The 20,568-nt window shown below is 48.4% G+C and overlaps 1 protein-coding gene and 1 non-coding gene across 3 annotated transcripts in view; both read left to right on the top strand.

Moving 5' to 3' along the window:
- Positions 1-20,292, top strand: part of ZFYVE26 (zinc finger FYVE-type containing 26) — a 67,294-nt gene extending 47,002 nt beyond the window's left edge. For both annotated transcript variants that reach the window (XM_052646359.1, XM_052646358.1), the window contains exons 31-42: positions 233-369; positions 1,426-1,646; positions 5,053-5,200; positions 5,428-5,637; positions 6,443-6,661; positions 10,980-11,177; positions 12,093-12,292; positions 13,011-13,152; positions 13,449-13,508; positions 14,948-15,130; positions 15,846-15,890; positions 18,212-20,292. In XM_052646359.1, coding sequence (XP_052502319.1) covers positions 233-369; positions 1,426-1,646; positions 5,053-5,200; positions 5,428-5,637; positions 6,443-6,661; positions 10,980-11,177; positions 12,093-12,292; positions 13,011-13,152; positions 13,449-13,508; positions 14,948-15,130; positions 15,846-15,890; positions 18,212-18,415 — 1,967 coding nt within the window. In that variant the 3' untranslated portion in view covers positions 18,416-20,292. The remainder of the gene's footprint in view (positions 1-232; positions 370-1,425; positions 1,647-5,052; positions 5,201-5,427; positions 5,638-6,442; positions 6,662-10,979; positions 11,178-12,092; positions 12,293-13,010; positions 13,153-13,448; positions 13,509-14,947; positions 15,131-15,845; positions 15,891-18,211) is intronic.
- TRNAE-UUC (transfer RNA glutamic acid (anticodon UUC)) lies at positions 6,824-6,896 on the top strand. The gene has a single exon. It is a non-coding gene; the product is annotated as a tRNA-Glu (tRNA).
- Positions 20,293-20,568: the final 276 nt, after the last annotated feature.

Here is a 20,568-nt window from a genome sequence, read left to right as displayed (position 1 = left end):
ACATGAAGCAACAGGGTTGTATGGCAGATATTACAACACTCATCCTGTGTCTGTGCCTGGAGAAGAAAGTTTGAGGTACCCAAGGTGATCTGAAGGAAATACAAGGGACCAAAAGGAAAGAAAGAGCCCTAAGATAGCAGGCAGGGATCTGCCAACAGCTCACGCCGCCCACTGGCTGGGCTAACTGGGCTGCTGCCAATGAATGACACATGGATGGTATTTGTCTTCTCAGCCCCCGACAGCTCCAAGAGCGAAAGCCCTCCCTATTCAGCTGTGGTGAGAGTCCCCAAAGCAGCAGAGGTGGAATGGATTTTGGATCTGAACGAGGAGGAAAATGAGCTGGTGCGGAGTGAATTTTACTATGAGCAGGTAATAGCGATAAAATAGATAGTTATTTGAGTTTCTTTATGATGTGTAGTCTGGAGAAGGAAATAGCAGCCCACTCCAGTATTCTTGCCCGGAGAATCCCCATGGACAGAGGAGACTAGCAGGCTACAATCCACAGGGTCACCAAGAGTCAGACACGACTGATCAGCTGAAAATACACACACACATGGTGTGTAGTCACATAGCAGGAAATGCAGAGTTGGGCAAACACAGGCTGGTCTTCACTTGCTCACAGTGTAATCACATGGGAGCTAAGGCAAGGAAACCAGGTAAAAGCACAAAATGAGGAACAGCTTGAGAAATACACAAGAGGAAATCAGGAAAGCCTTCGTGGCATTTAAGATGAGCTTTGGAAGTGCGGTAGGAGTTTGACAAGCAGAAGTTTGGGTGTCATGAGGGGAGTGAGGATAGGGGAAAGACAGAGTTCCAAACTGGAACATCCAACCAAAGACACGGTGTCCAAAATAGTTGGGGAGTTAGAAGTGGTTTAATTTGGAGGAAACACGGGGTGTTAATAGAGGTAAGGTTGAAATGGGCTATTTATGTGTAGGGCTGGCTATTTATGTGTAGGGCCTTACACTCTGCAGTGAGATATATGTACTTGGTAGACGTGAGGGGCCATGGAATGTGCTTTAGGAATATTAATTTTAGCAGCACTGTGTCCAGTGGCTTGAAGCAGAGACCTCTCCAGGTAGCTAAACAAGCAAGTCAACTGTTGTCCAAACCAGCATTAAAGAGTACCTGAACTCCTAGTAAACTGGAAAAGAAGGGCCCCTCTGGACATTCCCAGGCAGTAGGTGGCACGTGGACACAGCTGCCTTCTTCCCAGTCAGGTGACAAAACCTAGCAGCCGGAGTATGACTTAGAACTTCTGAAATGGGTTTAGTTCCACTTCTGCTCTGTGGGAGTTTGGCTTCTTCCACCTGAGGTTTCCAAGCTTCCTGGAATGGGTAGAATTCCTGCCTCCCCAGCTACATTTGAAGACTGACCTGGTCCCTGAACTCACGGAGTACTTCTCTCCTCTTCCACTCGGGCCAGGCCCCCAGCGCCTCCCTGTGCATTGCCATCCTGAATCTGCACGAGGACAGCGTGGCCTGCGGCCACCAGCTGATCGAGCACTGCTGCCGGCTGTCGCAGGGGCTCACCAACCCCGAGGTGGATGCGGGGCTGCTCACGGACATCATGAAGCAGCTGCTCTTCAGCGCCAAGATGATGTTCGTCAAGGCAGGCCAGAGCCAGGACCTGGCGCTTTGTGACAGGTAAGTGGAAGTGAGTTCCTGTTCCTTTACCTGGTGATCATGAGATGCGAGTTCGATCCCTGGGTCAAACTCCCCTGGAGATGGAAGTGGCAACCCACTCCAGTATTCTGGCCTGGCAGGCCATAGTCCATGGGATCGCCAAAGAGTCAGACCCAACTTAGCGACTAAGCAACATGTTTATCCAGCTGTTTTTTCTGATCCCACTGTGAGTTTTCACCTCCCCATCCTCTGACAAGACATGCTGAACTGTTTTGCATCCCATCTGACGCTGGCGAAATGCTGTCACCAGAGCACAAGCCGTCCCCCTCACCCTCCCGTGACAGTTCTTCCCTTTCCCTGAGGGGTCCTCAAGGAAGGTTCTCTAGCTATACCCAGTCTGAAACAGAGACTGGGTAATTTGTAATTAAAATTAATTTAGGGGAACACCTTTAGTCCCCGTGGAACTTTCTGGCTTTTAAAGAAAATGTGTCCTGGGACTTCCCTGGCTGTACAGTGGTGAAGACTCCGATCTTCCACCACAGAGGGTGCAGGTGTGATTCCTGGTTGGAGAACTAAGATTCTGCATGCTGCTCAGTGCAACCAAAAATTAAAAAAAAAAAAAAAAAGACAAGGAAAATGTATCCTTAGCCTTAACCAAAACTCTGCCTAGTCTTGACCAAATTGAGACTGTGGCCTCAGGGAGTTGTGGATGACAGATCTTTGAAGCACACTGTGGACTGGTCTGTCCCTGCATCCCAGGGAGAAACGTGAGTCATAAAATAGCAGTCTCTGTGGAAAGGGGAGGATTCTGCCCCAGGCCCCTGCACAACCTGCTCTGCCTCCATTAACCTGATATTGAAAACTTCCAATTCCCAGCTTACCCACCCAAATGTGTGACTCATGCAGTATGTTCCCAGCACTCAGTCCTACCCAGATTTCAGAGCAGAGAGCATAATTTTCTTTGATGTGTCAGTGCTTCAGGCACTTGCCCAGAGTACCAGCCTGCACACTCACCAGATCACAGAGAGTGCAGTGACGCTCAGCTTCATCACTTCCCAAAGCTCTGTAACTTTAGATGACTCTGGGCCTCAGTTTCCTCCTCTGGAAAATGGGGATAATAATGATATTTATTCCATACGGCTGTTATAAGGATAAAGTGTGAGTACTATAACCATATAAAGGGCTACGAACTGAGCCTGTGTACTCCAAAAATGTCAGTTTTATTCTTATTAACAAACACCTGAAGGTTGAGAAAGGCAGAAAGAAATGGGACAGAAAGTGGAAGGAAATATATAGGAGTTAATTTTACTCCTTGATCAAGAGACAAAGGTTTCTATCAAGTTGACAAAAAAAGAGGAATATAATATGTTAAATACAGTTTTTTAAATAACCATGTAAAGAACCAAAACATCAGAAATGGGGGAGAAGAGAAGGAAAGAACAGAAACCATTCCATATAGCAAAAGGTAGAGTTAATGGCAAAAATCTTGAGATGTCTGAAATACTATCTTATTAAGAGAAAAAAGATACTCAGATTATGGGGAGGCAGAGCAGATTTAATAAGTCCTAAACTTCCTTCAAAATCCAGTACAGATGGAGGCAATATCTACTTTGGACTAAGTAAGCAGAAATTAAGGAGGTCCTTGCTTCAGCAGGATTCTCATCCACCCCCAGGTGTCATGGGCTTCTTGGACACGTAAAAGCAGTGGTTTCAAATTGCACATTCTTTCTGCCCAACCCTGGAATCCTCACATTAGCTGCACTTGTACCCAGTTGCTGACAACAGTAGATTCATCTCTCAGGTATTGAAAACTCCTGATTTGCAGAGTATCTTTCCACAGTTTTAAATACCATCTTCCGGTACACAAATTGTTGTCGTTCAGTTGCTAAGCTATGTCCAACTTTTTGCAACCCCATGGACTGCAGCACGCCAGACTTCCCTGTCCTTCACTCTCTCCCGTAGTTTGCTCAGACTCCTGTCCATTGAGTTGATGATGCCATCAAACCATCTCATCTTCTGTTACCCCCTCTCCTCCTGCCTTCAGTCTTTCCCAGTACCAGCATCTTTTCCAGTGAGTCGGCTCTTTGCATCAGGTGGCCAAAGTATTGGAGCTTCAGCTTCAGTATCAGCCTTTCCAATGACTATTGATTTCCTTTCAGATTGACTGGTTTGATTTCCTTTCAGATTGACTGGTTTGATTTCCTTGCAGTCCAAGGGACCCTCAAGAGTCTGTAGACAAATAATGTTTGAAATCAGAAGCTTAAACCACCTATTACACGTATCTAGTACCTGATGATACCAAACTTGCTTTTGCACACTGTGCTGTCCCCTGCCCTACCCCCACTAGTTGAGACTCACTTGTGGGCTAAATCCCTCTCCAGGGAAATCAGTGGACAAGGAGGGGATCCTTGGAGGGGTTTTGATAGACTCTGATACAAGGGTCAAGAACCTTGAGTGTAGGCCTGTCTCAGGTGTGACCACACAGAATGGTCCCAGACAGCTTTCTGGAGTCTGTGTTTAAAAGGTTTTTGCAATCACCAGATATCAAGAAGATCAGAGGCAGCAGTCCTAGTAACAGTATCCATCCTTGACCCAGATAGAGGATGTCAAGCCCAGGGCACTAGAATCCAAGTGGAAGGCCAGGAGGCCCCTGCCCAGCAGCACTCCAGAGGATGGTAGTGCTGTGACCTCCATACTGACTGGAGGTGCAGACCCCTGATACAGTCTGTATGCGCTCTCCCAAATACGCTTCCAGAGAACCAAAAAGCAGTGGGTAGCCTGTGAGCGCCTAACATTCAGTGTAAAGGCCTTGCCGCAAATAGACCTGAGTATCCCAGAATGGCCCTTCTCCACGTATTGATAGCTGACATTTAATGAGTTCCTGAAAGCTTCCCTGGGGGGCTTCCCTAGTGGCTCAGATGGTGAAGAATCTGCCTGCAGTGCAGGAGACCTGGGTTCGATCCCTGGGTTGGGAAGATCCCTTGGAGAAGGAAATGGCAACCCACTCCAGTATTCTTGCCTGGAGAATTCCATGGACAGAGAAACCTGGCAGGCTACAGTCCATAGGGTCACAAACAGCTGATCATTTAACACTACATCTACCACAATCTACTGCAAAGCTCCAGATACCATCCTAAGTCTTTTCCTTCAGTTATTTCGTTTTATCCTTAAAACTCCCTGTTATATCCATTTCACAGATGAGTAGATTGAGGCAGAGAAAGGTTAGCTAACTTGCCTAAGGTCATAGAGCCACCAAGTGATAGAGCTAAGTATCAGAAAGTCTGAATCCAGAGCCTACTCGCCCATGTACCTCCCAATTCTCATGATCCCATTTCACATTAAAAATGAAATAGGAAACCTTTAAGCAGCACCTGTTCCTGGGAGGACTCTGGGGAGCCTCACTGCCATGCCCTTTTCCTCCTGGTAGCTATATCACCAAGGTCGACGTGCTGAATATTTTAGTCGCTGCCGCCTATCGCCACGTGCCATCTCTGGATCAGATCTTGCAACCGGCTGCGGTAACCAGGCTCAGGAACCAGCTCTTGGAAGCTGAGTACTACCAACTGGGTGTTGAGGTGAGGCACAGAGCTGATGTCTGCCCAGTGAGCTACTTCCTCCACTTTTCCTTGGCCATGGAGAGTGTCTAGGGCATGACCAGTTTGCCAGTGTGGGAGTCCTAGCAGGTGGGGTGGGGTGGGGTGGGGTGGGGGAGATGATTGACAACAGGGGATAGAATCGGTCTTTGGGACCCTCAGGCCTGGCTGCAAGTCCTTTTCCCTAAAAGGAGTGGTTTTTCCTCCAGGTCTCCACAAAGACTGGCCTTGATACCACCGGGGCATGGCATGCTTGGGGCATGGCCTGCCTCAAAGCTGGGAACCTCACTGCCGCACGGGAGAAGTTCAGCCGCTGCCTGAAGCCCCCTTTCGACCTCAATCAGCTGAGTCATGGCTCAAGACTGGTACAGGAGGTGGTCGAGCACCTGGAGTCCACAGCGAGGCCGCTCCTATCTGTGGTAAGAGCGCAGCAGGTAGAAGCTGGGCCCGGGGACAGCAAGGCCCCAGAGCAGTAACGGCCTGGGAAGAAGATCCACTTCTGTCCCAATGACAATGCAGCCCTGACCCAGAGCTGTCCGGTTTGGATTTCCTTCTTTCCAGTGTATGTGGTTGCTTTTCCAAGAAAGTTGCCTAGTCATGTCCGACTATTCGTGACCCATGGACCTGCTGCATGCCAGGCTTCCCTGTCCCTCACCATCTATGTGATTAGATAAGTCATAAAGAGTCAAATTTCCAACAACAAAAAAGAATTATTTTAAAGACATGAAAATCCCATATAATCCCATAACCAGACTTAAGCCATATTTAGATTTTGGCAACTTTTCTTTGTGATGTTTTTGAATTAAATTGCTGCTGTACAGCATATAGGGTTCCACAGGTGGCACTAGTGGTAAAGAACCTGCCTGCCAATGCAGGAGATGCGGGTTCAATTCCTGGAGGGTAGATCTTTTGAAGATCCCCTGGAGGAGGGCATGGCAAGCCACTCCAGTATTCTTGCCTACAGAATCCCCCGTGGACAGAGGAGTCTGGCAGGCTACAATCCATAAGGTCGCAAAGAGTCAGACACGACCGAAGTGACTTAGCACAGCATGGCATATGGTTTATAATGTGTAAAATTTTATATCCTGCCTGTTTTCTACCCTTAAAACTATATGAGAGAGTGTTTTCCCATATTGTTAAGTGTTTTTTGAAAGCAGTGTTTCCAGAGGCTGCTGAGAACTCTCTGGGTCCCTTGTTCCCTCTCACTCTGTCCTCTCTTGGCAGCAAGATGATGATTTCTTGGCCACCTTGAAAGAGCTGGAAGCAACCCTCCGGACCCAGAGCCTCTCTCTGGAAGTGATTCCTGAAGGGAAGATTCTGAACAACACCTACTACCAAGAATGCCTCTTCTACCTGCATAGCTACAGCACCCACCTGGCCATCATCAGCTTCTACATGAGGCACAGCTGCCTGCGGGAAGCCCTGCTGCACCTGCTCCACACGGTGGGACCCTCAGACACCCTCGCACGGCAGTGCCTGCCTTGCCCACCTGGCTTTTCCTACCCAGCTTTCAGGGGGCAATAACCTCCCCTTAACACTACCCCAGGGTTCAGCTGTAGGATCATCTCAGGCAGAGTCAAGTCCAAATGCCACATTCTAGGGATTTCCCTGGTGGTCCAGTGGTTGGAACTCTGCACTTTCACTGCCGAGGACCCAGGTTCAATCCCTGGTCAGGGAACTAGGATCCTGTGAGTCGTGAAAGTGAAAGTGAAGTCGCTCAATCATGTCCGACTCTTTGCAATCCCATGGACTGTAGTCTACCAAGCTCCTCTGTCTATGGGATTTTCCAGGCAGGAATACTGGAGTGGGTTGCCATTTCCTTCTCCAGAGGATCTTCCTGACCCAGGGATCAAACCCAGATCTCCTGCGTTGCAGGCAGACGCTTTACCCTCTGAGCCACCAGGAAAGTGAGTTGTGTGGCGCAACCAAAAAAAAAAAACACAAATGGCAAATTCTCTCCACACAAATCATGTTTGGATGAGCATGCAGAAGTCTTAACCTGGATCCCAGATTGCCCTTCTCACTGGCAATGACACATTTCATCCCTTCTCCCAGAACATACAGCAGAACTAAATAATAGCTGAGAATGTGGGCTCTGGAATGAGATGCTTAGTATGAGTGGTGTGACCTTGGGCAAATTGGTTAACTTCTCTCTGTTTCCACACACTTCCCACCTGCCCTGGACTATGTCCTGCTGCTGACCCAACCGCACATCCACTCAGAGTTGTCACCACAAAGGCCAGGAAGCGCCCTTGGCACAGATCCCAAGTTTGGGCCCCAGGCATCTCACAGGAGGAGAGTATGCTCTCCTTTCTTCCTCTGACATCCTCTGCTCTCCTCTCACAGCAGGCAAAGGTGAAGTGTGTTATTTCCTTGGAGCCATTGTTAAGCCAAGTCAAAACTCCATTTCACCATGACTCTTTGGCCTTCTCTTTTTTTTATCTGAATGTCCCATGAAGTTTTTCTGAGGAAAAATTGATTCATACCAAATTTCATATAAAATTAAAGAAACCTGAGTTTTACTTGAATTCTAGTCTGCTGCCCTCATCCAAAATGGTAGCCAATGAAAGTTTACAAATGGACATACCTTCTCAGATATCTCCAAGTGAGTCAGCAGTACAGAGTCCTGGTAACCCCACCCTTACAGGATGTTGGAGACGCAGGTTTGATCTCTGGGTCAGGAAGATCCCCTGGAGAAGGAAATAGCAACCCACTCCAGTTTTCTTGCCTGAAATATCCCATGGACAGAGGCGCCTGGCAGATTACAGTCCATGGGGCCGCAAAGAGTCGGACGCAAATGAGCACACACACACACAGGACACAAAAGGGAAATGTTTTCACTGCTGCCTTAGCTACTGTGTCTTAACTGGGTGTCAAGAATATTGTAAAAGTCATATTATTTGGTCTTCAACTGCTAATTGCTTCTGTTTGCTCAGTTTCCAAATGAGTTTTGAGATAAAGCTGCTTTACTTCACCCAGTTCTGTTTCTTCTGATGACCAGTCCAGAGAGTTAAGCTGCTTACTTACTTATCTTGGTAAAAGCTGACGACAGCTTTGCCCCTGCTGCTTCTTTCTGTCTCCTATAATCACAACTACCCTTGAAGTGGACTATCTTACCTTCTCAAGCAGGTGGAGAACAACAGGAAAAAAAACACATTGTGAGAACTACAGCTGAATGCCTGGAGCATGAAAGATGCCCATTCCCTGTCTTTCATCCCTGAGAGAGCTTTCTAAAACATAGTACATGTCATTTATGGTATTCATAATTCATGTGATTCCTTTCTCTAGAAGGCCTTTGGTGGATCCCCATGGCTGTAAGATGACGTCCACATTCTTTATCATGAATGCAGAACACAGTAGGATCAGGTCCCCTTATTTCTCTAGTTTATTTTTACCACAAATCCTGTCTATGGTCTGTATTCCAGACTTGCCAGATTGCTTCAATTCTCCGAATTGCACCACTGCCTCTCTTAGTCTGCATTGCTGTCCCCCCTCCCTAAGATGCCCTGCCCCTCCTTGTTTTCTTGGAGAGCTCCTGTTTGGCCTTCTGGACCCTCTCTGTTGAGCATTCACCTCTCCCTATATACCACCTCTGTGCCTAGAACCTAGGTTTCTTATTGCTTTTATCCCAGTGGTTTGCAGCTGTTTCTTTACAATTGTGTCTTCCCGTCTGGACCGAGAAGGCCCTTACTTCCCTTACCTGCCATCTTCAGGCACCTGTCCTGATGCCAGTGAATGAGTGGATGAAATGAAAGTTCTTAAGGGGTTGCTCTTCTGAGATATTCTACCTTTCCAGTGCAGCTGATCTCCCTACTTCTTAAAGTGTGTCCTACAACTTTTAGGTTAGGTCTGAGTGTTCGGGAAGAGCCAAAATTGGGAAAGAAGCCACTCACCCACTGTGGATGTTCTAAAGCCCAGATCCTCTCCACTTCTAAACAGCTTGTGCCCAGTGCTTCAAGGCCAGCATGGTTGTACTGCCCTGAGTTTATAGCTATCCTTCACTTCTCATCACTTACTCATAATCTAAAGTCGAAATGGCCACATGATTTTCTTTTCTATGACTATCCAATGGGGGGTATGATTCAGGGTCTCTGAACCACAGATGAACTTCAGAATTGAGTAGATCAGTGAGTGTGTACACTTGCCTGATGAGATCCATGATATTTTTCATTTATTCATTCACCCAAAAAATAGTTATTAAATAGCCGAGGACTATTCTCGGCACCAGAAGTACAACAGTGAAGAAAAAAAAAGGCAAACCAAAAAAATCTACTTTTATAAAACTTACATTATACTAGGGAGAGAGGCAATAAACAAGATAAATAAAATATATAGTGTAGGTGACAAGTAATAAGAATAAAGTAGGGGAGAGGGAAGAGGTGAATTGTACGATTGTAGACAGGATGTCTGGACAGGTGACATCTGAGTGAAGGCTTAGAGTAGGTGGGGAATGAACCTGCAGATTGTGGAGGAAGCACGGTCCAGGTGGAGGGAGTCACACGGGCAAAGGCCAGGGTGGCTTACGCAGAGTGAGCTGGGGAAAAGGTGGTAGCAAGTAAGGTCAGAAACCTAATAGGGCCCAGATCATGTAGGGCCTTGCAGACATTATGAGGACTTGAGCTTTGTGCTGCATGAGAAGGAAAATCTTTGGAAGATTTTGAGCAGAGAAACAATATGATCTAACTTATGTTTTAACCAAATCACTTGGGTTGATTGATGTTAGTCAAAAAAGAGGCAGGAGGTAAAAGAGGTAGACCAGGGAGAAGGCCATTGGGGTCATTCAGGCAAGTGGTACCCATGACACGGACCAGGGTGGTACATGGAGGTGGTGAGAAGTGGTCAATTACATATAGATTCTGTGTATAGTTGAGGTGGCGCCAATAGAATGTGGTAATGACTTCTATGTTGCAAGGTAAGAAAAAGATGGTAAAGGCTTCTGGCCTGAACAAATAGAAGCATAAAATTGCCATCTGAGAAAGGGAAGACTGCAGAAAGAGCAGATTGAGGAGAAACAATCAGGAGTACAGTTTTATATCAGTATGTATTGTTCTCTAGATACCCAAGAGGACTTTTTGGGTCGGCAGTTGAATATAATTTAGATACACAGTTCTGGAGTTCAGGAAGAATAAACAGGCTAGAAATAGAGATTTAGACATAATCAGCAAATAGCTAGATTTAAAGCTCTGAGACTTATAAAATCAAAAGAGTGAGTAAAAAAAAGAGAAGAGGATCCTCCTAAGCCCTGGGGAGCTTAGGAGTAATCAACAAAAGAGATAGAGAAGGACTAGCCAGAGAAATAGAATGAAAACCTGGCAGGGATGGTATCCTGGGAGCCAAATAAAGACAGTTTTTCAAGGAGCAAGCCACCAGCCAGCAGCAGCTATTGACAGGATAGATAGAAAATAAGGACTAAGAGTTTTGCATTTAACAAAGTAGAGGTCTTCGGTGACCTAAGGGGCAGTTGCAGTGGAGTTGTAGGTATAAAAGCTGGATGAGAGTGAGTTCAAGAGACAATCATAGGAGAGGAATTAGAGACAGGGGGTGTAGATAACTCCATCAAGGAGCTCTTCTGTACAGAGAAGGAGAGAAGTCACTGAGTGGGATTCTCAAAGGGATCCATCTGTGATGCACAAAAAAAGGTTAAGTAGCATCCCTATAGGAGAATGCTGAGGGATGTGAGTGGAAGGAAACTCAGAATGGACCCTAAGCAGTGCCAGAACAAGGCTCAAGACTTCTGACTTGTTGCTTTGCCCTACTCCAGGAGAGTCCCCCAGAAGTCTTCATAGAAGGCATTTTCCAACCAAGCTATAAAAGTGGGAAACTACACGATTTAGAAAACCTCCTAGAATCTATTGACTCATCCTTGGAAAGCTGGGGAAAGTACTTGATTGCCGCCTGCCAGCATTTACAGAAGAAGAACTACTACCACATCCTGTATGAGCTGCAGCAGTTCATGAAGGTAACAACAGCCCCATCCTGCCTGCTACCTCTGTCCCTGCAGCCTTGCCACGAGGTGGGTCTGCGCAGGATAAGGGAATAAGACTGTCACTTGGTCCCTAGCCTTGCTCCTTGACTCAGCAACAACAAATCCATGTTGCTCTGAGGCATTCTCACGTAATAGGATTTCCGTTCTCATCCCAAAGAGGCAAACTTTAATCTTGTCAGTAATGGCATTCTTCAGAATTCAGGAAATATAAAGATTAAAAAGAAGAGGGATATGGTAGTTTCTGGATAAACATGGGGGGTGAATGCAGAATTCATAAGGAAGGGTGGAGAAGTATTTTTAGAGAAGATGCATGAAAGGAGAGGGATCATGTTTCTTCCGGTCTGTGAGGGTGGCCAATACTAAGTCACAGAGACGCTGAATGATTCAATGCCAGAGTGAAAGTGATGGTAAGTCAGATGGAGTATCCTAAGTCTCCTTTTTAAAGATCTCTTTTGTGGTGGAATACTGTCCCACCCAAGAGTCTGGCCAGCTGCTTCCCCCATGGCTCAGCAGATAAAGAATCCTCCTGCAATGCAGGAGACACCGGAGACACAGGTTCGATCCCTGGGTCAGGAAGATCCCCTGGAGGAGGAAATGGCAACCCACTCCAGTGTTCTTGCCTGGAGAATCCCATGGATGGAGGAGCCTGGCGGGCTACAGTCCATGGGGTCGCAAAGAGTCAGACACGACTGAGCACACGCACAGCCCACAAGGCTGCAGAAACAACTGCCAAGAACCCAGCCAGTCGGTTGACTTGTGGATCTCTTGGGCCTCTGAGGGAAGGGGTGCTGGCAACCAGACATCCTGGATGGAATTCAGAGCAGAATTCTCGCCGCATCCCCACCCTCCAAATCTCCTTGGACCCGAACATTCATTTTCCTCTTCCAGGACCACGTGCGGGCCGCCATGACCTGCATCCGGTTCTTCACTCACAAAGCAAAGACGTACACGGAGCTGGGAGAGAAGCTCTCCTGGCTGCTGAAAGCCAAGGACCACCTGAAGATCTACCTCCAAGAAACCTCCCGGCGTAGTGGAAGGAAGAAAACCACCTTCTTCCGAAAGAAGATGACGGCGTCTGATGTGTCAAGGTAGCTCGGGGTTCAGGGAACAGTTGGGGTGGTGCAGAAGTGCTGGAACCGGGAGGACTGTTGGTGGTGAAGCCACCCTCGCCCAGCTCTGAAATCGTGGGAAACAAACATATACACCTGATAGGGGTCATTCACGGATGATAGTGTCTGGTGTTAAGTCTCAAAAGTCTCCAAAGGAGCTTGGAGGAAAGGAGAGCGGGGGAGGGGCGGGGATTAGGCTCACCCGTGACAATCAGGCTAAACCCCTACCCCATGCAGGAGGCAAAAGAAGTCCTGGGTGATCCTTCATCTCAATCTTACGTCGCAGTACTCTGCTTCCTTGTGGTGCATTGGGCACACTGGCTCCTCGGCACCCCGAGTCCTTCCCTTCTCTCAGCCTTTATGCTGAGAACACAGCATCTGAAGTGACTGCTCACTGCCACTGATTTTTCCTTCACAATCCCAATCGCTAGATGCCTTGATGCATTTATTCCCTACCCACCTCTTCTCTAGCCTGGGTTCACGTCTGTCTCAACCTCTGCTATGGTTAGCAGCATACCATGCTCGTCACCCATTTTTGTCCTGTCATAACTTCTCAGAGGGCTTTTGGATCTCTTCCCGCCACACCCTTTCTCTTGCCCTTTTCATTACCATCCTGTTATGACTTCTCAGTCCCCCGGGTCCTGGTTGCCACCGAGTTCCCTCCCGAGGCTAGACTGTGTGTCACCTGTCCCCACAGACACATGAACACCCTTCAGCTGCAGATGGAAGTGACCAGGTTCTTGCATCGCTGTGAAAGCGCCGGGACCTCCCAAGTCACCACCTTGCCTCTGCCAACCCTGTTTGGAAATAACCACATGAAAATGGATGTTGCCTGCAAGGTATGCCTGACGTCTCAGACCCCCGGCAGGCCGTTCTCTTTCAGAATGCTCATCACACTTGGAATTGTCTGATTCTTTCAGTCGTTTGTTTGATGGTTGCCTCCCCAATGGATTGTGAGCCCCAGAAGGCTGTGGCTTGAGTCCGTTTTGATGGCTCTCGTATCCCTCATGCCTATGCTCAGTAGAGTCTTCATGGATATTTGTTGAATAAATGAGTGAACGAGGGCCTTGTTCTTGACTGAGGGGCTGCTCCAGTCATTACTGTTTCTGTAAGCATGTTTCCCTCTCCTTTTCAGGTCATGCTAGGAGGGAAAAATGTAGAAGATGGTTTTGGAATCGCATTCCGTGTTCTGCAGGTATGACCAGATTACTCAGGATTATACGAGCGAGGATCAGCACATGGGCACAGTTCTGTGAGAGATTATTCCTCCGAAAATTTTCATCCCCAGGAAAGTAGATTTGTACTACATGAAGGTTGAAAGCAATGAGGTGGCTGTTACAAAACTGGGTCAAGTTCGAGACCGAAGGCCACTTTGACAAAAGCCAAGCAACTGGTGACAAGTTCATCAAAACTGTCAAATAAATACCTGAAACCAGGTCTAGGACAGTTCACTACAGCTGTTCTCCTTGCAGGGAAGCAGGGCTGGATGAGGTGATGCGGGGGAGAGTGGTCCTATTCAGCAGGAGGGGGCCCCTGGCAAGAAGAGCCGCCCCTCCATCCTTCATCTGCCCACGAGCCAGCTCGAGGCGTACATTTTTTGTTGCTTGTGATAAAAGGACCCAGGTACAGCTGTGGCACTGGAGCAGAGGATGGAGCAGGGCGCTAAGACCATGAGAAGCCAGACCACCCCTACTACACAGTGATCCAGAGGCCCCTCACTCTCCAGGCAGGAAGGGTCTTAATTAACACTGCACATCTCAAGAATCAAAGACAGCAAGCAATCCAACCTGACAGATCTCTTTTCTTCCCACCCATTTTCTGTGTTGGACAAAGCTCTCCATACACAGATACCCCCGTGCGCAGGCAGAGTGACAGCTCCTATCAGACCCCAAGGCAACAAAGTATTTATCCAGTAGTTTCTAGATCATCAGCCCTTTGGTGCGGAGAAGGCAATGGCACCCCACTCCAGTACACTTGCCTGGAAAATCCCATGGATGGAGGAGCCTGGTGGGCTGCAGTTCATGAGGTCGCTAAGAGTCGGATACGACTAAGCAACTTCACTTTCACTTTTCACTTTCATGTATTGGAGAAGGAAATGGCAACCCACTCCAATGTTCTTGCCTGGAGAATCCCAGGGACGGGGGAGCCTGGTGGGCTGCCGTCTGTGGGGTCTCACAGAGTCAGATACGACTGAAGCGACAGCAGCAGCAGCGCTTTGGTGAACTGGTCTGTCTCCTAACACCACAGCCTCTCTTCACAGAGCACCTGGTGTCCCGGGCAGCCAGTATCAGCCCCCAACATCCATTTTCCAAGAGAAGGTTGACTCGTTAGAGGGAGAATGAACTGGTCTCAGGCATTTGATTAGAATATCTTCAGGCAGTGATGCGGCAGCAAGTGAGATGTACTAGCATAGATCTCAAAGTGCCTCTTTTGATGCTTGCTTCCCAAATGTCTGCCAAACTCCAAAAGAGGAACTTTCTGCTGGTTGTCTGCTTATGTATGTTTCCTACTGGGACTGCAGTCAGTTTGGCGTGTCTGCCCCAAGCCCGTTCGGAGCTCTGTGAATGTCGCCTTCCTTCCCCCAGCTGTGGCGTCCCTGCCTCCCTACCCTTGTCATCCTGTGTTCTGTTCTAGGACTTCCAGCTGGATGCCGCCGCTACCTACTGCAAGGCCGCCCGGCAGCTGGTGGAGAGGGAGAAGTTCGGTGAAATCCGACAGCTGCTCAAGTGTGTCAGCGAGTCGGGCATGGCGGCCCAAAGCGACAGGGACACCGTCCTCCTCAACTGCGTGGAAGCGTTCAGGAGGATCCCCCCCCAGGTACGCCCACCCCAGACCTCGGCTCCTTCACATGTTTCAGTGTCTTCACATCCCCCTCTTTATTTTTCTCTTCCCCATCATGTACCCAAAACTCTACAAGACCCCTCTGTCTTTCTGACCCCTCTATAATAATGACCTTGCGCTAATCAACCCTTCCTGGAAAGAAAATTCACGGTACGTACACAGAAGCCGCCCCTAAGCATCCCGTTGTCTGATGTTATGGATACCTGGAAGTGTCTGCGGACAGATGTAGTTGAGTTTCTCCCAGGGATTGTAGACGAGGTCAATGTGGGCCTGCAGGTGGCATGCCCTCTGCAAAACTGTCCCCTAATGGCTTTGTGGGATGAACAAAGACACATCATTCATGAAAGCCAAAGAAAAGCTTTTGGTCTCATGCTGATTCTCAGATTTCCAAGCTTAGTGTTATTAGATTTCCTCTGTTGCTCTGATAGCAGGAGTTGAGGTGTTTTTTTATTTTGGCCACACCACGAGGCTATCAGGATCTCATTTCCCCAACCAGGGACTGAACGCGGGCCCTCGGCAGTGAAAGCACCGAGTCCTAACCACTGGACCACCAGGATTTCCCAGGAGTTGAGTTTATAAGGAAGGGTCAGGCAGGCATCCCCAACCAGAGTCAGAAGGGCTGGGCAAAGAGGGAGTTGAGCCCCGGCTCCCATGCTCCGTCTCACAACTGCTGTGTCTCTGTCCCGCACAGGAGCTGGAGGGCCTGATCCAGGCGATGCAGAGTGACGACAACAAGGTGAGCAGAGTTGCCTCCTCACCCAAATGCTCGGGAACAGCCCTTTGGACTTGCCTTGTCACCTTCACCCCTCACTTGCTACGACAGTTCCATTCAACCCCTCTCTCGCCCTCTTTATTATCCGAGGTGGGGCCGGGACCCAGATAAGGGTGCAGAAGGGAGGGAACATGTAGAGAACATGAGAAAGAACCCTGACCACATGCTCCTTGGCTCTCTCTCTTCTGTACCCCCAAGACACACAGGCCTTTCCACTCTCCCCACTTTCCATGGAGGTTTTCTCTCCCATCCCTAGGAAATCCTCACTTGCACTTTGTCTCACTGAATAAGGTTCTCAGAGTGAACAGGCATCTCTTTATCCTCAAGGAGCTAGGGTACCCTCTATGGTAGGGAAAAAACCCAGCCAGCCCTTTGACCAACAATGCCTATTAGTGCCTCGGTCTCCAGAACAGGCCTTTCCTCTGAGACCTGCGCCTGCTTCCTGTTGCATAGGAAATGGGTGCACCTCGGTGAGCGTGCCAGGCAGAATAAAACTATTCCCAGCTGCTCCAGTCTGTGGCTCACCACAGGCTCAACCCACCTGCCGTTCAGGGGAAGGCCTGCAGGCCAGGAGAGGCGTGAGAAAATCCAGCCAGCCCGCCCTGGCCACTGGCAGCGGAATCCTCCGGCAGCTGAGTACCTCGTGAAGAAAACTTGTGTTAGCAAACAACTTCTTACACTACCACATTGCTGCTCCGCATGGTGGTATTGCTATTTCCTGAACTGAATTTCCAGGGCACGTTAAATTCGAGGGTTTAGGGAAGATCTGTTCTTAACTTTTCTTCATCTAATTCCACAAGATCCTGATGCGATCCTATGAAACGGATGGAATTCTGACATCCCGAAATGTGAAAAATTCCTTTTCTAGCATCAGATTGAGAACCTGGCAGCCAGGCCTGATACTCAGGCTTCTTGATTCTCAGACTCTGTGTGACTCTTTTCTAAGCCTTCAGGGAGCCTCCTGCCCAGTAGGACAGAGCCTTTGTCCCTGGAAAAGGCGGACCCTGAAATCTCTAGCGTCATTGTTACTTCTTCAGGTTTTTTCTTCTGTCAGTCGCTGTCCTAACACACTTTAAGTGATCTGAGGCCACAAGATCTTGCCGTAAAAGAGCTTCATTCAGTTTTTATTCCAGGCTTTCTGGAAAAATGCCCTTCTCCAGGTAGGGAGTTTTGCCTGTCGACTTGATGATATTCTGTTCAATGTACACTGGTGCCAAGTGGAGCTGAAGGCCTAGGTGAGAGCGAACATCCCAGAGCAGCAGGTGGATTAACCAGACCAGAGCTCAGCCAGCCAGCCATCTTGCAGCTGTAGATTATCTGTAATTGAGCTTAGAAAAGGAAGACTTTAGTGACTGAAGTAAGAAAAGACGGTAGAGCTTTGAAACATGAAGAGAGGAGTCCTCTCCAACCACCAGGAGGACTGTCATGGCAAAAGGCAGCTGCTGGCCTGGAGGTCTGAGGCAGCTCACCAGGACCTTGCCATTTGCTAGCCTGGAGCCCTGGCTAACCAGGGAGGTACTGGTGGGGTCAGGGCAGGGAAGGAAGGGGCTCTCATCTCCCTCACGCTAGGAACTCATGCGATGGAGTGTGTCCAGAATGCAGGAAACTAGACTGTCTCTGATGCAAACAGCAGGTAAGGTCAATCTGGGGCCACCCCTTAATTAGACTTTTTTCTAATTGTGTATCTGCGTTTCTTTCCCCAAGCTTCCTGGTAGAAGATTTTTAACTCAGCAGGTTGAAGAAAATAGAGAAAGGGGCCCTGTGGGCCCATTGTAGGGGGCAGGTGTGATGACTCATTCATTCATTCACTTAATGCACATTCATGGAACACCCACATGCCAGGCCCTGTGCTCAGCTCCAGAAATGGTTAGAAAAAGCAGACACTCTTCCTGCCCTCCTAGTCAAGGAGACCGACATCAATCAAATAATCACCCAAATAACCGCAAAAACCAGTTTGTCAGCAGTGAGGCCGGGAGAAAGCTGAAGAGCCCAGGAGAGTGAGGAGGGCCTTGAAAGGAGTAGATAGAGGCCAGGCTCTGCCTGCCTGCCTTCTGCTTCTTAAAATTCTTGGCTTATGTATAATAACTTTTATACTGTACAGTAATACAGTATAATAGCTTAGTGTCCAGAATATTTAAAGAGTGACCATACATAATAAAAGGCAAGAAGCCAGTTATTGGTAGGTGAGAAGTGCTGTCTTGTCTCTCTTCACGCGGCCCTGTGTGCTTCTTGGTGACTTATCAGTGATGGTTTCCTTCCGGCTGTCTCTCACACCCAATTGCCAGGTTCAGGCATACCTGACATGCTGCAAGCTGCGTTCTGCCTACCTGATCGCCGTGAAGCAAGAACACTCTCGGGCCACGGTCCTAGTCGAGCAGGTGCAGCAGGCCGCCAAGAGCAGCGGGGACGCAGTGGTGCAAGACATCTGCTCCCAGTGGCTTCTGACAAGCCGCAGCCGGGGTGCCCATGGTTCGGCCTCCAGGAAGTGACCCTGGGCTGCAGGGCCGGACAGCTGTGGGGCAGGAGTGATGGGCACACTTCAGCTCTTTCCTCCTGTGGGGCAGGACTTCCCTGGCTCCACCCCAGGTCGGAAAGAGCTGGAATTGGACCCGACCTGCCGTCTTGAGCAAAGATAGGATCTTTCACGCAAGTGCCATGTTTCTGTAAAATTGTGGAGTCTGTGTGTGTGTTTGTCTGGAGATGGCCAGTTCTTTCTACCTCAGAGTGAGTGTGTGTGTGTGCACGCTCTTTGCGCTCATGTTTACGCCCAAGCATTTCTGAACAAACGAAGCTCTCCCCCACTGCAAAGAGGCACTTTACTTTTGACTTCTGCCTGTCTGAAAACCTTCCTGCGTTTTTGGTTCTTAACCCGGGCTCATCCTATTTGTACACAGTCCCCTTGGTGTGGAGATGTTCCAGTAGCTTCTTGTGACTAGAAGGGTTTTTGACTGAGAATGATGGAGCTGCATCAGAAGGCTTGCCTCTTTTCCCCTCCTTCCTGTCCCCAGATGCAGAGATGGCTTTGGGGCAGGTGCTTCCTGTGGTGTGAAACCATTTTAAGCATCTCTCCTCTCACAAGCACAAGAGTTACTGTGAGTCTTTGGAAAGTAGTCTGAACAGAAGAGTCCTCAGGTGCTGGCTTCTGAAAGCTGTGGCTGCCTGGACACCTGATGGGGTCTAGAGCCCCAGACACGGGCAGGAGGGGCACCATCGTGTTCATCCACAGGGAGAGAAAGGGGAACCTCTCCAAACAGCATTGCAGGAGAGTTGTCTACAAGCACAGAACTGGCTTTTGTCAATATTCCTGCTGCCAAGTAAGAGAACGTGGCTTCCTTTTGGAGAGTCTGGGAGAGAAACAGTAGCCAAGGTCCTGGGACTGAATGGCTAGACTTTGCCTGTTTGAGTTACAGTCCTGTTTATGCCCCTTAAATTGGTTAGAAAATCGCTTCCTCTTCCCACCTGCTTCTCTTCACTCTCTTCAGGACAGAAGGATGGACATGCAGAGATCCAGGGTCATTGAGAAGGCAGTGTACTTCTTTGTCTTAACAGTGGGAGTCAAAGGTTCACTTTAAAGTTGGGCCTGACAACAAGAGCTAAACAAGGGGATGATGAAATAGGTCATATCCAGTTGGTGAGCAACCAAATGAAGTGCTCCTTTATTTAATTAGTGTGGGCCTGTCTTCCCACTGGAGATGTGACAAGCTTTTGGAAAAGGTCTGCCCTAGTCCATGATGTGAATTTGCAAATGAGGGGTGTGAAGAGAGCTCCACAGCTGCAAGCCTCGCACCAGCCAGAGCTCAGCCTGTCAACCTCACAGGGGCTGCTGAGAGAAACAGGAGCTAGAAGCCCAAGTCAGTATCTCTGGTGCTTAGAAACCCTGTGGATCTCCCTCTGAACCAGGTTTTTTAAATAGTGAACTAAACAACTCTAAGAGCATCTGTAGAAGTTCTGGTCCTCTGAGGGAGGGAAGAGATGGCAAAGGAAATACTAGGCCCCTTAATGGGGACGTTGGACAAGTGACTTCTTTGAGTCGTAGAATGCATCTGTCTCCCAGGAAACATTCCTCCCTGGCATCTGCTTGCCCTTCTGAGTCTGCCCTTTTTGCACTGAACTTGAGCACTTTATATTAAATGGATTGCAAATCTCACAGCCATTCATTTGAGAGGTTAAAACCAGATTTTCCTGACATTTTCCTCTAACTAATTGAACTGTAAAACAGGCAGCCATTGACTAGACTGACATAAGATGAGGCTAAGGGCCTTTGGGCATCAGGCTGTGATCTCCCACAAAACAATTAACTAATGGGCAAGTCGACGGGTTGAATGTTTGACTGTAAGCAAGTCACAATAAAATGTCTGTCCTACAAGTTCTTGGCTTCATGGCTCATTTGTGCTGTCTTCCTCTTATCCTTCCCTTCTTGCCTTGGGTTCTGTGTGGAGAGAAAAGGTGGGTGGGAAAGATGAAATGACCTTCAACTCTTGAACTTCTCAAAATGATTCCTGTTATAACTCAGGCCTCTTGGGTTAAGATTTATCTCAAATTTCCTAGGTGGCTCCGATGGTAAAGAATCTGCCTGCAATGCGGGAGACCCAGGTTCGATCCCTGAGTTGGAAAGATCCACTGGAAGAGGGCATGGCATCCC

Source organism: Budorcas taxicolor, chromosome 10, assembly GCF_023091745.1.
Source record: "Budorcas taxicolor isolate Tak-1 chromosome 10, Takin1.1, whole genome shotgun sequence".
In the NCBI taxonomy this organism is placed as follows: Eukaryota; Metazoa; Chordata; class Mammalia; order Artiodactyla; family Bovidae; genus Budorcas; species Budorcas taxicolor.
The sequence above is the reverse complement of the archived record's forward strand: the minus strand, read 5'-3'. Positions and strand labels throughout refer to the sequence as shown.